General features: G+C 41.8%; 1 protein-coding gene across 1 annotated transcript in view; it reads left to right on the plus strand.

Moving 5' to 3' along the window:
* The first annotated feature begins 13,101 nt into the window (after positions 1-13,101).
* The window catches only part of SMURF2 (SMAD specific E3 ubiquitin protein ligase 2), a 59,429-nt gene continuing 57,084 nt past the window's right edge, over positions 13,102-15,446 (plus strand). The window contains exon 1 of the mRNA XM_062612628.1: positions 13,102-13,679. Coding sequence (XP_062468612.1) covers positions 13,628-13,679 — 52 coding nt within the window. The 5' untranslated portion in view covers positions 13,102-13,627. The remainder of the gene's footprint in view (positions 13,680-15,446) is intronic.

Raw genomic sequence — 15,446 nt, forward strand, 5'->3', positions numbered from 1 at the left:
GCAGTTATCCAACTGTAAGTATGCTCAGATCATCTTAGCATAGAGCATAGTAAATGCTTTGAAGCAGTTGCCTGTTCTAGGGGGCAAAAATTAAGGCTTTGTCTTGGAATCTATTGTCCTATTACTTCTAAAATCTTTAATTGCAGTAACTTACCCGGACTTTAAACATGGTTGTGCATAGTGGGGTTTGGGAGGGAGGAAGGTAGCGCAGGGAGAGGAAGGACTGTAGTAGTCCTGTTTCCAGCTTTTTGGGAAACCTTGGATAGAGATCTTGTTAACTGGAACCTCCCCAAAGTCCATGTGTCTAGCTATATTGACTCAGCTTGTTGAGGTGCTCTAGCTGTTATGGTGGTGCAGGAGAAGTCAATGTCATGGCTAGATTCTTTATTTTTTTTTTTTTAAGCATGACATTTGAAATAGAGCATGTCACCTTTATAAAATTGAAGGTAGGGCATAAACCTATGGAGTAGGTAATTCTCCCAGAGTTCCCTCAGGCTTTGTTCCTGCTTTTATAGAGGGGGAATTTAAAAGAAAAAAAAAACAAACCACCCTTATATTCTGCTTAGTGAATCAGATGAAGGCATCTGGTGTTGTGCATTAATCTGCTTATTGTGTGCTTTCAAGTCTATTTTAAAGTGCATATAGTAAGTGGATTTTGGTGTCCTTTTTAAGGTCAGGTATTCTTAATGAAGAATTTAAATTTACACCCTTCTCCTGTACTGTTACCAAAGACTTCTTTAAAGAAGTTATTGCTAGTGTCAAAGATGTTGCTCTTGCCTCCATTATCATGGTGTAAGTCTACTACACTTGTTGGCAAAAATGGTGCCTTCCCTCACCGGAGGTTGTTAATTACATGTGCACCCATAACTTCTCTGTGCAAGCAACTTGCTTGGGTCTTAGGTGCTGCTAGGTGATGGTAATGTCACAAAAGGTAGCAGATAACTTGTCTGCATGTATATTCTGATCTCTTCTTTAGGTTAGCAGCAATAATGCTTCCTGCAGAGCAATCACTTGTGAAAGCACTAGCACGAGTACATTTCTGCTGAGCTCCTTAAGCTGTATGAGTTCCTCTGTCCAGGTTGGAAAATGGCCTTGGAGATGCTCATGTTGCTTTTAATAGTGTGGTACCTGCCACTAAAGATAGTGTCTTGCAACAGTCACTGATTAGTGATGACTTTATACTTTTGACTGTACTATTTTAACTAAGCTGCAGTAAGTAATAAGTTTTACTGTAGGAATGTCTAAAGATAATCAGACCATTAGCTGTTGTAACTCTGCTGCATCTTCTGGTTGAGAAGTTGGCATCAGTGAGACTAACCTTATGTCTTTGTGCCTGTGCTGCCAAATGAAGGGTGAGACTGAACTGTGGCTGTGGCATGTTCCCAGCCATGCCTGCCCTCTGTTTTAATGGGAGAGATTGCAGGTGGCATCAGCACCTGCAGAAGAAGCTGTAGACAGTGCCAGACTGAGAAGCAGACCTCAAGTCTGGCACCACAGTCTCTTCAACACCCTTGGGACCACATTCTGATATTAGCACTACCTCTGCAAAGTGGAAAGAACCATCTGCCTTGCATTGCCAAAGCATTTGATTGATGTTCTGGGGCAAAAAAAAAACAACAACCATATAGGGCTTTTAGCCATCTGCAGTGAGGTTGCGTGTGCCCTTTGCTTTGTTGTTAGATTTACTTTAACGTCAAAGCATCAGCTCTAACATAATGATTTTTTTGGTGTCAGTAAAGAACTGAAAGAATTAACCTATACAAATGCAAATATGTAAATTCAGCTTTCACAAATGAAACCGCTGATTCCACATACTTTGTTTGTGGGTCTATAGGGGTAAAGAAAGATTTGTGAAACAACTCAATTCTTGAGTCGTTTCTTCACTCTGTAAAATATGGTATTTTCCGATAGAGGGTGCTGCAGGCAGCCTCACGGTCTCTCTTGCTTCTAGGTGGTTGATGCAGGGTTTCAGCCAGCCTGGACTGCTCAGGTATGATGTACTTAATTTTCCTGTTAAACAAATATTGAGATAAAATCTATTGGGGCACCTCTTATACTTACAGGAAACATCTATATGCTAATTCCTGATTAAATATTCAATATAAGGCATATATGTGATAATTTCTGATTAAATACTGAATATAAGGTATATGACAATATATTAAAGTGATATGCCAGGGTACTATTACCTTAAACTTGCTTTAATTGCTTTTTGGCATATCTGCAGTTAATTTGACTTTCTGTAGGGATAAGAATGCATAACACTTGTATAATAGTGTTATTTCTACCTTTTTTTTCTTTTGTTCTGAAGTAGCTGTTTCAGAATTTAATACCTTAGAGTTAACAATAGAACACTGCACATTCTTCTGCAGATGCCTGACAGCTCAGTGGCTTAATAATTAACTTTCTGGGGACTAAGACTTTGTTTTTATCCAAGAAAAATGTGTTCAGCCTATCCACCAATGAGCCGTGTTCTTGGCAGCACGTATTTCCACAAGCAACAATCTACAGCGATTATGAGTAAGTGACTGGAGTGAGTCACTCCTTATTCTAAGAAAATGCAAACTATTTCTGAGGTTAGGATCACAGTCACCCATTGGGCTGCATCTCTAGCTTTAAAAAAGGGGTAGAAGCAAAAAGGGAGAGGAGAATTGTTGTTGCTCTTGGTTTGTTGTTTGGGGTTTTGTTTTAGGTTTTTGTGTGTGTTTCCCAGCCTGATTTAAGAACTAGCCTTTGTTATTTGGCAAATGCCTAATTCAGTACAAGGGCTGGAATAAATGTCTGGTGGCCTATGTGTCAGTCTGCCAACTCCTCTATGCTGAGAGCAACAATAACAGACCCCTGCTGACATCAACTGGCTTGGAATGCAGTTGTTGCTAATGCAATTTTATCTGTAGAGTGATGGCAAGATTTCAGTATAAGATCTCAGCAAACATAACCACCTCTGCAATTCTGCTGCTAGCAGATGCTGCCTGTGTGATTGCTTCCACCTGCTCTTCCCAAATATGCTGTAAAAAGAGTAGAGGCTTTGCAGTCCTGTTCAATAGCATGTCTGCTGACTTTCTTCTACAGAAAGAACTTTAGAAAAGCTAGAAATGGTTAGATTAAGAGAAACCTACTCTTTATTTCCCTGTGATTTAGGTTGAAATATTCTTTTAAGTGAAGCTGCTTCCTGCTGCTCTATACAGAATAATTTAAATTGCACACAACTACAGTGGTATATGAACAAAAAAGAACAGCTGTAAGTGTACAGGAAAAGAAACTCTCTAGCCAATGATATTTTACTGATCTCTTATGTTTCTAAATCTATTTTACAGCAAAGCTAACTGGGATACAAGAATGTTATCCATAGATGTTCAAAACGTAGCTGGCACAATTAGCTTGGAGCCTGGGAATCCTGATCTCCATTCCTGTAGTTAGCCTATGGCACCTCTGGTCATGATAACCATATATTCAGCGAAAGGATAATCTCAGGATTATTGAATCTCTTTTGTGATAAGGTATGACATAACATTTAAGCACGAGTCTAAATGTTGGGAGTATGTACAGTTTGTTGAAAACACTGTTATTCAAAACAGAAGTAATTGAGGAAGGTTCATTGACTGGTGATACTTGGCCTATAGAGAAAAATGTTGTGACTTTCACTTAAAACCTGATTAGGAAATACATTAACCCTTTGGTCTGAGTTAAAAGCTTATTCTTGACTCGTCTTCAGGGCAAGTGTGCCGTCTGTGCTAAGAGTCTTAAGAGGGAACTGGGTGACCCCTCCTGAGACTGGGAGGTGTGTCCCGAATGCAATTGCAAATTTCAGGGGGAAAAAGCATTCACAAGAACACTCAAGCTACAATGTTGTTCATTGTGTTCAGAAAACACTTCCTCATTGATCCACAGCATGGCACTGATAAGAGTCGGGCAGGACCTCAGCATGTAGACAGCTAAGAAAGAATTGATTTGCTCTGAGTTTCGTAGCATTTCATATGGACTAAGGGTCACTGGATTCCAGTCCTGTTTCTGACTGCAGAGTACTGTCTGTCTCAGACTGGCTCCAGGAAATGGATGCTCTTCCGCAGAAGCCAGAAGATTTCGTGGAAGAGCCATGGCCTGTTTCCAGGTTGCAGTTCACCCACTGCCCTAGGGAGTGTCATTAGTGGGAGGGAAGTGGAGTTGAGATTTAAAGGGATGAGGACAGGAGAGAAAAATTAAAGCAGGGTGGAAAAGAATCCTTTTAATTCTTATTAAGCAGAACTTGCTTGACAATATTAAAATGTTGTGCTAATCATCTAAATAAAACAATAGGACTAATCCAGAAGTGATGTATAAATCATACATACATCAGGAAGAGAGTTTCAACTGCCTGACATATTAAAAGCGAAATCAATGGCACCAATTTCACTGTGGAAGAGGTTGGATTATACTTATGCGCTCAACAGAAGAGACAGTATAATGAGGAAGCATTCTACTTTACTTCATAATTTAATTTGCATTGCAATGGGATCATCTTCTGAAGGAGTGATTTGATATGAAAAATAGTGGAAAGCTGCCTCAGCTGCAGCAGATTGCTTTGTATACAGGTTCAGAGTAGTCAAACAGCTATAATATCAAGAGTATGTAATACTGCTCTGTGGGCATGTGGAAGAATTGAGGTACAGAATTATCAGAAAATCTTGAATAATCTCCAAGGCACATTTCCACCACCCAAATCACTTCATTTTACCCACTATATGAAACAGATGTAAAAATAGCTCTTTCATCAGTGGATTGCTACACATACTTGGGCTGCAGACATTCAATTCTGTTCAAAGCAATGCTGTGAAATCATTTGCAGAATGTTGCTGTTAATCAGAAGCAGCAATTTAATGTTACGTATCCATTTCTCCTCCCATCCCCGGCTCCCCCTTCCCAATTGTGAGCAGGAAACGACACTTGGACAGAGCTCTGCATACTAACTTTCTGGATAGACTCTCTAGGAATGAGGAGGGACTTGAATTCTCTCCATATGTCATTTCCTTTCCCCTAATGGCTAAAAGAAAAAAAGCCCATTACTGCAATCATATAGCTTACAATAGGGAGAACATTACCAATCTATGAAAATAAAGGCAGGGGGGATGGGACAGACAGGACATCCACATTCCATTGCTGAATAACTGCTTGGCAAAATTTGACTTGGATTAAGCAGAACTATTTCTTCTTGTATAGTTCCTAAAATTGAAGTTATTCCCCCATCTGTACTCCAGTGTAGATCAACACCTGCATTCTGTGGCCAGACATGGATTAGCAAAGGAGAGCATAAGTAGAGGAGGAATAGTAACAACTGTGCAAGATTTAAATTGGGTTAGAAAGGAAAAACAGAGGTGACTGAGGAAGACTCACAATGGGGATCTAATAAAACCAATTTTAATAGCATATAATCCTAGAAATTACTTAAGAAAAAATAGATTAATCCCCTCCTGCAACCAGCTTTTGTCCAGACTACCTTTAAAAACTTTCTGTTCAGTATAAGCTATAGTATATGCAAATATCTTACACTGCTGTGATGTACAACATTTGATCTACTGTATTGCACAGTGGATTTGCAGCTGTCAGCAGAATCCAGTGTGCTCCAGTTCCAAAAAAATAAATAAACAAGACAAAAAAAAACCAAAGAACATTTTAACTAAAGGGAAAGCTTTCTTCCTCGTAGCTAACAACTGCATATTAGACTCAAACTGGAACATAATGTCTCTCTAGCAGTGTAATCCAAACTGCACAAGGCACTTTGCAGAACAAATGAGATGTGACATTTGCTGAAAAAAAACCATAATTTTGCAGTTGTTGAATCAGTACATATGTAAATAGGGGCTGGATGTATCTGCTTGCAGGATGATTACCTCTGATGGCATCTTTTATTAGCTATATTGCCCCTGAATTCTACTGCTAAAAAGAAAAGAAAGAAAAACCATCACCTTTCCTATGGTTCTATTTTTAAAGGATTTCAAGAGTGGAATAGAGGAATGATTCAAGACACATGGTGACAGATTTTGCTTCAGGTTACTTTCAGCATTTCACTAGACCCACTAACCTACTTAAATATCTGTGCTGTTCTTGTCTGGCATGCAACCTTGCTATAGAATTTTTGGGATGAAATAATTTTAGAGATAACTTTCTCTTAAATCCTCTCAAATTGATTTCACAGTGGACTTGCGGGTGATTCTGTTAAAGCATGAAAAAGCAAGTGCAGATTGTGGATGGGTATTTCCGCAGTTCAAAAAGTGTTAGGAACTGGATTATTAAAAAAAGGATTATTGTTTTTATTGAACCTACAAATGCTTTTGTGTCATGATTTATCTTATTTATAGATTTAGTTTTCATGGGGCATGTTTATAAATCTCCACAGGCTTATTAATGCAAGACACAGCAGAGAGCTTCTAAAGCCAGTTAGCCAGGGTTCTCTTTAGTAATCCACAAAACTGTGAGTATGTGCTATGCACATCTTGCAACAGCTCATTCTGAATCAGTCATTATTTCCCCATGGCAGAAAATAATAATCTCATGGGGTTAAGGCTTTTTAGCTATTTTTGTCTCTGAAGCTCACAGGCTGAATTACTGTAAAAATACACAATAACTGTTAGAATTTGATAAATCTCCTGGAATTAATTTCATCTCTTGAATTACAATCTTTGGAAGTGATATGTTTAAGATACATGGAAAAAACTTCCACCTGCTTGAAGAAACAGAAAATCAGAACTATCCAGTGAGGGCTGGTTTAAGTATCTAAGGGGTGAATTTATAGCAGCAGGACTGAGTCAGCTTTTAGCATCATTGTCAGTGGCACCCTGCTCTCAGCATCAGCATAATTAAGACTCAGAGTTAAAATATGTATTTTGCAGCTCATCTTTTGCAGACAACAAAATGCTTATTTGAGACTGATGCTGGGCCACAGGGGATAAAAAAAATAGAGAAAGTTTGGTTTTTCTTTAGTGGCTAAATAATATGATATGGCCAAAACTAGTGCTGTACGTCAACTCTTTTAAATACTTGTTTGGGCTGACAGTCTTCCTATTAACACTTCATTTGTCTAAGCTGAATACCGCTGGGACAAATACACTCTGTCAAGTCGAATCAGACAATATCTGGAGACAGATGTTGTAGTACAGCAGTAAATTCCTGAAACATGTCACTCAGAGGAGACTGTTTCTAACTGTCTGATTCTGTAAGGTCTTTTATAAACTATTTATAGCAACCAAATAAATTAAGGATGAGTTTCTTCATTCACAAAGTAACGTCAGAAAGTCCTGCAGAGCAGTTGCACAAGGGAACATGTAGTTCTTCAGGAAACCTTTGTAATTTCAATTGGATTACTTAGTATGTAGCTCTCAAAGCACTCGACAAAGCCAGTTCTCCAAGAGTCTGGTAAAGAAATTGTATCATCAATAATATTTTATGGATAAATAAGCAGAAATCATGGAAGAATAAAGGAAATATTTTTCAGAAAGACACCTTTTTGGTCCAGGACTTTTGACGACCTAGTTTGTACTTTGAGTCAGCAGCCTAAGCTACTTCTTTATGCTTGAAGACCAAAGCTCAGCTCTGCCCTTTGTGCTGGGCTGTTAAAAACGCTCTGCAAAGTCTGTCCTTGGGTTATGGCTTGTGAGACACTGTACATCCAACAAGAGGGAACAGTGTTGACTTGAGCTAGACAACGGAATATGCTAGACATTAAATATCTGTGCTGGTGCTGGAACAGGGGTGTAATCTCCATTTTTTACCCAAGTGTCAGGACATGGCTTTTCATGACAGATTTAACTCTTCCAGAAAGTAAGTTTTAGCCTCTGATAGCTAGTGATAAAATGCAATGCATCTATTGATCTGTGTTCAATGCCTGTCTCTTTAAAATCTGCCTTTTTTTCCCTTTTTCTTCTAAAGTCACATTAGGATAGTGCTGTCCTGCAGGACATGATGAGGAAACAGCGTGGCTAAAGAATTATGGAATATCTGTGCATCAGTTACTAATCTGTTCTGGATGGATGGATTTAGAAGTTATCTTAGTGACTAACCACTGGAAAATCCTGTGATATGGGAGCTTATGCATTTTTCTGTAGCCACAGCTGCAGTCATTTCCCTTCAGAGACACATCATTTCCCCAAGACACATCCTGTCTCAGAGGGCTATGGTGTCTGCTGCTCCAGGCTTCTGTCCCCCTTCTCAGTAGCCAGCATATGGGTGGAGATTTCCTTCCTAGTTTTTTTCTCCTGAAAAGCTCCATTTCAAGCTCCAGCATGAGAAATGGATTGAATCTTGACCTCTTGCATATACTTTGTCTCTCCATGCCAAAGGTTGTCTCATGAGAACCAGAGCCACTGACATGTTTCTTCATCATATAACTCTGATAGGTATGTCTTCTATTGCTACTACTCTTTGAGTAGTAACACCGCCACCTTTAAACCAACGTGTGCATCTGAATACTTTAATGTAGTCTGTTCCATTCACAGCAATGCAAACAATGCTTCGGTCTGGTAATTTTCATACTCTGCAAAGGGAAATTAGGAATCTTTTATAAAATGAAACTATTCACTTCTAATGTTTCCTCCTGAAATGCAGAACTTTATACGTACCTTCAGTGGAGTTTGATCCTTCTATACAGAAGAGTGGCAGGGACAGTAACAGAAAGCCTCATGGAGGACACAATTCCATGCAGGAACAGGACAAAAATGTGATGGAGCTGCAATGAATTTAGAAAGTGCTTTTGCTACAGTAAGAAGTAATGATTGGCTTACAGAAGGATTAGAAGAAAAACCTGTGCCAAAGAGGCAGACTAGGAGAATGATGCCCATTGCAAGGGAAGATGATGGAACAGGTCAAGGCTGCTAATCCTGTCTAATGACTAGATTTTACTGAGTTTTGTGTTGGGACATCAGCTTAGGTGAGGCCTACTTGTTACAATGCGCTGTTTTAACACGGTAAGAGGAAGTTCTTTCTTTGAAGCCCCTTGCTGTTGATGGTAGAAATCAGCTTGGGACAGACAGTACAGTCTAATGAAAAGTACACGTCAGGCAAGAGAGCTAAGGCTTCTTTAGAGTGATGTTTTACCAAGTGACAATGGGAATGCTTTGAAAGGGGATGAGTTATCAGGCAAATTAAGAAAGAGGCAGGGAGCACTAGTGGTGTAATTATTGCCTAGGTGTCTACTGCTGTAAAAGTATTCTCAATACTACACCATTAGGTGGCAAAAAACAGGCATTTTATTTCAACAGTTGCACATACAATGGCACTACATCATAGAGAAAAAGGAAATGGATGTGTAATTCTCTTCTGATCAACTCTGTCTTTAACTCCATGATCTCTGTGGGTGGTGTCTACAATTCAACCATGACAGGCTCTAGGAAATTTAGTAAATGACGAGTAGAAAGAAATACAATCCAGATAATTTAAAATATCTTTATTAAAAAAAAAAAAGTCAGGAAAATAGCTTTAACCTCTTAATTTACTCACAAAAGCTTAATAATAGGGGCTGAACTGTCTTGCTCTCTTGAGATCACCACAAAAGCTGGGGAAGAATGTGGTATCACACCAGCCAGCTCTCATTACTGCTGAAAGAATGGTGTGATTAAACCTCTATAAAGAAAAAAATGGAATGTAACTTTTAAATGTCGATTTGCTTTGAGCACATACCACATGCTGAGGAAGGAGTTTCCAGTGTGCTCCTCTGTTCTAAAGATGGAGAGGACCTCACCTCCAAAAACAAATTAACTAAACTGTCCTCTTCTGAAAATGAATACTATTTGGCTAAAAACTTTTGTTCACATTTCCCAGTGTCAAAACCCACAAAATCCTTTGAGAAATGTCTCTGAATGCAAAGTTTTCTTTCTCTTCCCATTGGGAAATTCAAGCAATCAAAGCCCTTTTTTATGCAGCCATACAACAAAGGAAGTTCTTGTATTTACAAATTCTTCTTCAAAAGTTTCACTAATATGATACCAACTATTGAATTATTTTGTCCTTATGGACTCCTCTACAACCCTGTCAGTGTCCTAAAGGTGGCTGAGCTTACCCCTTCTCTATATATTTCCTCCAACCCTTGAGACTCTGCCTCAGCTGCAAACTTCTGGCTGAAGACAACTGGATGGGACTCCCTCCTGAGTCCAGCAGCAAGGCTGTCATCCAAAAGTGAGCTGCGGGGTGATGCAAGGCACTCCCTTCCCTCCGGATCTGAGCTAGCTACCTCATCTTGAAAGGATTTGTTGCTTAATGATATCAGCCTAGAGTGAAACATGGATCACTTGTCAGCAGTTAATGATGATATTTGCTTGCTTATCTCACAAGATCAGCACTAAAGCATGAAACCTCTTCTCACCCTTGAAGTGGAACTGCATAAAAACATTTACTGTAAACTGTTGGCTTCCAAACCTCAAGCACAATCCACGAGCTATCTGTTCCATTAATCTGAGAATATTTTGAGAATTTGGGGGATAGCACTGGCACCAGAAACTCTGGATCGTAACATCTGTGTGGAATTCTTCTGTTGGCAAAATAGTACTTTCAATCATCAGGCACTGTCAGTATCTTTAGTGTCTTGCATTCGCTGCAGTTCTTGGCGCTTTGCAAGGCATCCTGACCTCTGCTCACTGCAGATCTTGCACAGATCCCTCATGGAGGAGCTTTTCTTAAATTCTGCTTGGCAGTTCTACTCTGTGAAGGAGAGCAATAAATAAAATTCCCGATTTCCTTACAGAACTGGGAGATACGATGGGACAGAAACATCTGTAGGACATCCAAGGTGCAGTCATCATAATGCTTATACAAAGCCAAAAAGGCAGAAGCGAGCAGTTTGCAGCTGGTGCATTTGTCTATCCAAGTGCAACCTGATCTAGGTCATTTCTACCTATGTTAGTCAAGGGAGGACATAGTCCTCACCTAAATGGGACACGTACCATGCCTGCAGGTGATAACGAGAGCTAAAGCCTCTCTTCTTTCACTCTGTTAAATACATTCCTACCATATAGGACTTTCTTACATGTCACAGATGCATTCTGGATGTATTAGTAAGCCATATAGGTTATTTAAAAAACAGTAAATAAAATCAAATATTGCACCTATTAAAAATAAAATGTGCAGCAGCAGCAACAATCCTGCAGACAGTGCATTTTATGCAGTGACCCAAATGTGCAAACTGTCAGTGAATGCTCTAACACTTGCAATCTATTGCAGTATTTCCACTGAAAGGTGAGCAGCCTGTCCAAAAATCTCAGCAGACCTTAAAGCTGCAAAGCAGCATGAAACTACTTACACTTCATGATCTTAGGAGAATCTTGTAATGAAGGCATGAAAATGTTCATATACCTACTGAGCAATGAGTTACCATATTTAATCCCAATAGGTTTTGTTTTAAATACTAGCAATGCAATTAATGTCTGACACACTTGTTACCCATTAGAAAACAGATTGTGTAGCAAGAGCACTATGTTTAACATAACATTAAATACTAAATTGTATCAGATTTATTGAACACTGGGTCCAGAGTGCACTGCAGGGCCCCAGAAACAAAGCACCATCATGTCAGGAAAAATCTAAAGTAACTTAGAGATCTGTTATGTATGTGAGAAGTAGCTTCATATTTTGATTTTCTCTTCAGTTCAGCAGTGGCTTGAATGTTGCAATATTTGCACAGCATCAGCCATTTGCTTTATGTAGTTTGTTTTAGAAAAGGCTAATGACTTTCCTATGTGAATTTGAAACTTTAATAGTATGACCTTCACTTATGAAGGCTGATTTTTCTTCCTTTTTTTTTTTTTTAATGCAGGAATCAGGACACATGGAATGCCTTTGAGGTACGTGTGAATTTATGTAACCATTATAAAGTAACTTTTTAACTGTTTTGGTGCTATCTATAAGACATAAAATCAGCAGGTGTATAGTGTCTTTGTTTTGTAGTAAATGAAATTTAGACTTGTTTCAAATTCTCTTTGCTTGAAATAGTGACTAAGCCATGGATCAGCATTTTTTTTTCTTGTGCTCTGTCTATCCTGTAAGGAAAGGGTCATTTCTAACCCTTGGTGGTTTTGTGTTAAACAGGGAATTGCACAGGCAGTGTAGTCCTGTGCGAGGATGGGATCCCAGGTCTTGATCCCACCGCTCACCTGCTCCCAGGTGAAGTGACATTTGGAACAGCAGTGCCACCACAGCAGGAAGCACTGAAAATTTCCACCTGGAAGAAGAGACACTTTGGGAGGAAGGAGATGTGAGTGCACACGAACCCGCAGTGGGGAGAGGTCTCATTTTAAGGGAGGAAAGCTTGAAGAGCCACATCCCACTTCCAAGGCCTTCAGTGGGGAAAACATCAGTTCCTTGCCCGAGATATAATTTAATGAGGCCCAAGCTCTGAGCTCTGCCAGTATGGGAACTCTAGACACACTTATCACTCCGTTCTGTGTGTAACTTCAGACAGTCAACCTCCTGGGCTGTGCTGAAGCTACATCATAAACTCTGTGAAGCACAGGTCATCTTTTCATCACTTATTTGGATCCTAATCCACTGGCCAGATCCTGATCTATGACTACCCATATGATAACACTTTACAGGTTGCCTCAACAGGAAGAAGCCAGTGACATGACCAAATGAGTACAGAATATTAGTAAGGTTGTTAGTAAGCATAGGTGTGCAGTTTATTAGCTCGATCATCCAAAGTCAACTTTACTGTGGCAACCTTCATAGCTTTTGTGGGAGCTTCTCCCACCCTCTAGAAGCCCCTTTGACCCTGCAGAAAGCTGCCCTGACTCATGGAGCTCCCCTCATGGGAAAACTCTGGAAAGGGTCACCTTTTCTTTGGGATGGCTGTTAAATTAGGCCACACAGCATCGAGGCAAGGCTTTTATTATTTTATTCTTTCAAATTTTGACAATGGCAGCCCACAGAACTGGGCCGATGTTTTCCATAAACTGCAGATAAGGAGTGAATTGGTCCAAAGTTTAAGAGTTTCTATGACCCCGTCTGTCACACCCTTCCCATGCAAAATACTGCCCCGGATCAGCAGCACTCCTCCGTGTGACTACACACATCTGAGCCTGCCTTCACGTTCTCACCCGCGCAGTCTTGGGTTCGTTCCCATTTGTACCTTTAATTCTCCTGCCCCACAATTTCACTGTCACCTTCCCCCGCGTCCCTCCCCTCACCCCGGCGCTCCCGGCCCCAGCTCTCCCGAGGAGGACCCCAAGCATCGGCGCCACCTGATGCGGTTCCCCCTCAGCATCCCCGGGCGGACCCCGAGGTGGGGCGGGCCCCCCCGAGGGCAGGCCGGGCCGGGGGAAGGGGAGGGGAGGCGCGGCGGCCGTCTGTCTGTCTGTCTGTCCGCCCGCCGTGTGGCTCCGTCCCCGGCTTTGTTGTGCTCGCCGCCCGGGCTCCGGGCGAGGGGGCGGGGAAGCGGAGGGAAGGGAAGCGGGGAAGGCGGCCGTGTCTCCTCCTCCGCGGACCCGGCCCCGCTCATGGCGACGCTGGGCACATCCGGGCTTCTCCTCCTCCTCCGGCGGCAGCCGCTGCCCTGAGCGCCCGGCCCGACTCCATTAGCGCCTCCCCTCCCCCTCGTCTCCCTTCCCGGACCCAGAGGCAGGGGGAGCCCCGGGCAAGGCAGCGCCGAGCCCGCGGAGCGGCCGGGGACATGTCCAACCAAGGGGCCCGGCGGAACGGGCCCGTCAAGCTGCGACTGACAGGTGAGGCTGAGCGGGTAGGCTCCGACGGGGCCTGCCGCCGCCCGCCCGCCGCCGGCGGGGCTGCTCGGGAGCCGGCCGGGCAGGGAGGAGGAAGGGAGGGAAGGGACGGCGGAAGCGAGGAGCGCCGGGGTCTTGGGGGGCGCGGGAGCGGGGAGAGCGGAGCCCGGCCGGAGGGGTGGGCGCGGGCTCCCTCCATGTGTCTTTGAGGTTGAACCTGGGGCTGGGGGAGTCCCTGTGGCCTCGGGAGGAGCGCGGGGTCAAGGAGAGAAGGGAGACGGAGAGCTCTTCCTTCTCGCTCCTTGCCCCGCCGCGGGCTCCGCGCCTCCGAACAACGCGGCGCTGCGGGGCGGTGGTGCCGGCCGGGCCGGGCCCCGCAGCCGCTGGAGTCCCGGGGCTGGGGCCGGTGTGAGTCTCAGGCACTGGGCAGCTTCCCTTGCCCCGCCGCATCCCAACTCGAAATAAACTGTCACCCTCTTTGTTTTGATCTCTTTGTTTGGGCTTTTTCTTTTCTCTTTGAAACCAACTTCCTCAGTTGGGTTTGTGCACGGTTGGTTTGATAAAGTGCCTTGTGCTGCCTTCTTTCAGAAGACCACTTGACCTCTAATATTTTAAAATATCGTAAAAATTGTTCACCTGCATGCTGGGAAGGAAAATAAGTTGCTTTTAAATACTTAAAAGTATGTTCTTTTCCGTATAAGAGCCAGGTAAATAGAGAAAAAAACCTTGCAAGTTCTGCTAGAGCTTTCTTAACAAAATACGGGAGACACTAAAGAAAAAGGGTTCAAAGTGGTATAAGCCCTTCCACAGATAAACGGTATTTTGTATCAGTGCATGCAGGTAAGAGATTAGAAAATAATAAATAGATAACACTGTAAATACTCTTCTCTGCATGCGGTGTGTTTAACCAGGTTGCAAAACAAATGGTTTTAAAAATACGGAAAGAGTTGATACGTTTACTGTAAGTGCATGATGGCTAGTAAAGAGAGGTGTTTTCATATTTCTTTTTCAAAGTGTGTTATTTTTACAAGGAAAGTGAAATGTGTCTACTTATGTTTTACTTTGGAAATAGACTACATTTGTAATCTAGTTTTCATGGAGCTTTGTGTCTGTATATTACACTTAGAAATAAAACTCTCTAAGTGTAGCTTGGAACAGTGCTGCCTTGTTTTTACACAGTGTTTTGTAGCTTTCTTTTCAGGTTATCGTTTTATGGATGCAGTACTTTAATACTTCTTTTCCTGAGCAGTGAGTGCTCAGACATGCTTATCTCCGAAACGGTCTCTAGCCCTGTGTAAAAACATGGAAAGTGCTGTTTAGGGAGTTGTCTTTCTCACCTTTGGATTTTGTGTTCTATTTTGTTCCATATTTATTTTACTTTTAATGAGGATTAAGCACATAAAGAAACTGTCTGACAATATAAATATGCTAAGGGGAGTGTTACTGTGAGCAAGAAGTAGGCAGTAGTTTTACATACTAAGTTTTAGCTGTGCGATCTAAACACCAAAAGAAGCAGGTACAATCTTGATGAATGTTTCTAAGTTTTTCTGTCACCTTATATTTTAGGAAGGGAGCATGCAGAGCACAGGACACAGGCAAAGTTGTCTTTCTAGGGACCCTTCCAGGATTAGCAGTGCTTGCTAAGTACCTGCTGGTTCTGGTACTTGGAAGTTGATGTGAAACAACGTCCTATTTCTCGAGTTAAAAATGCTTGAGGTATTTTATGCTTTAGCTAATTGTGAGTTGTTTCATTAAGATCATTTGTTGTAA

This window comes from Pezoporus occidentalis, unplaced genomic scaffold (assembly GCF_034315485.1).
Source record: "Pezoporus occidentalis ecotype Australia unplaced genomic scaffold, CSIRO_AGI_Poc_V1 ctg160, whole genome shotgun sequence".
NCBI classification, from domain to species: Eukaryota; Metazoa; Chordata; class Aves; order Psittaciformes; family Psittacidae; genus Pezoporus; species Pezoporus occidentalis.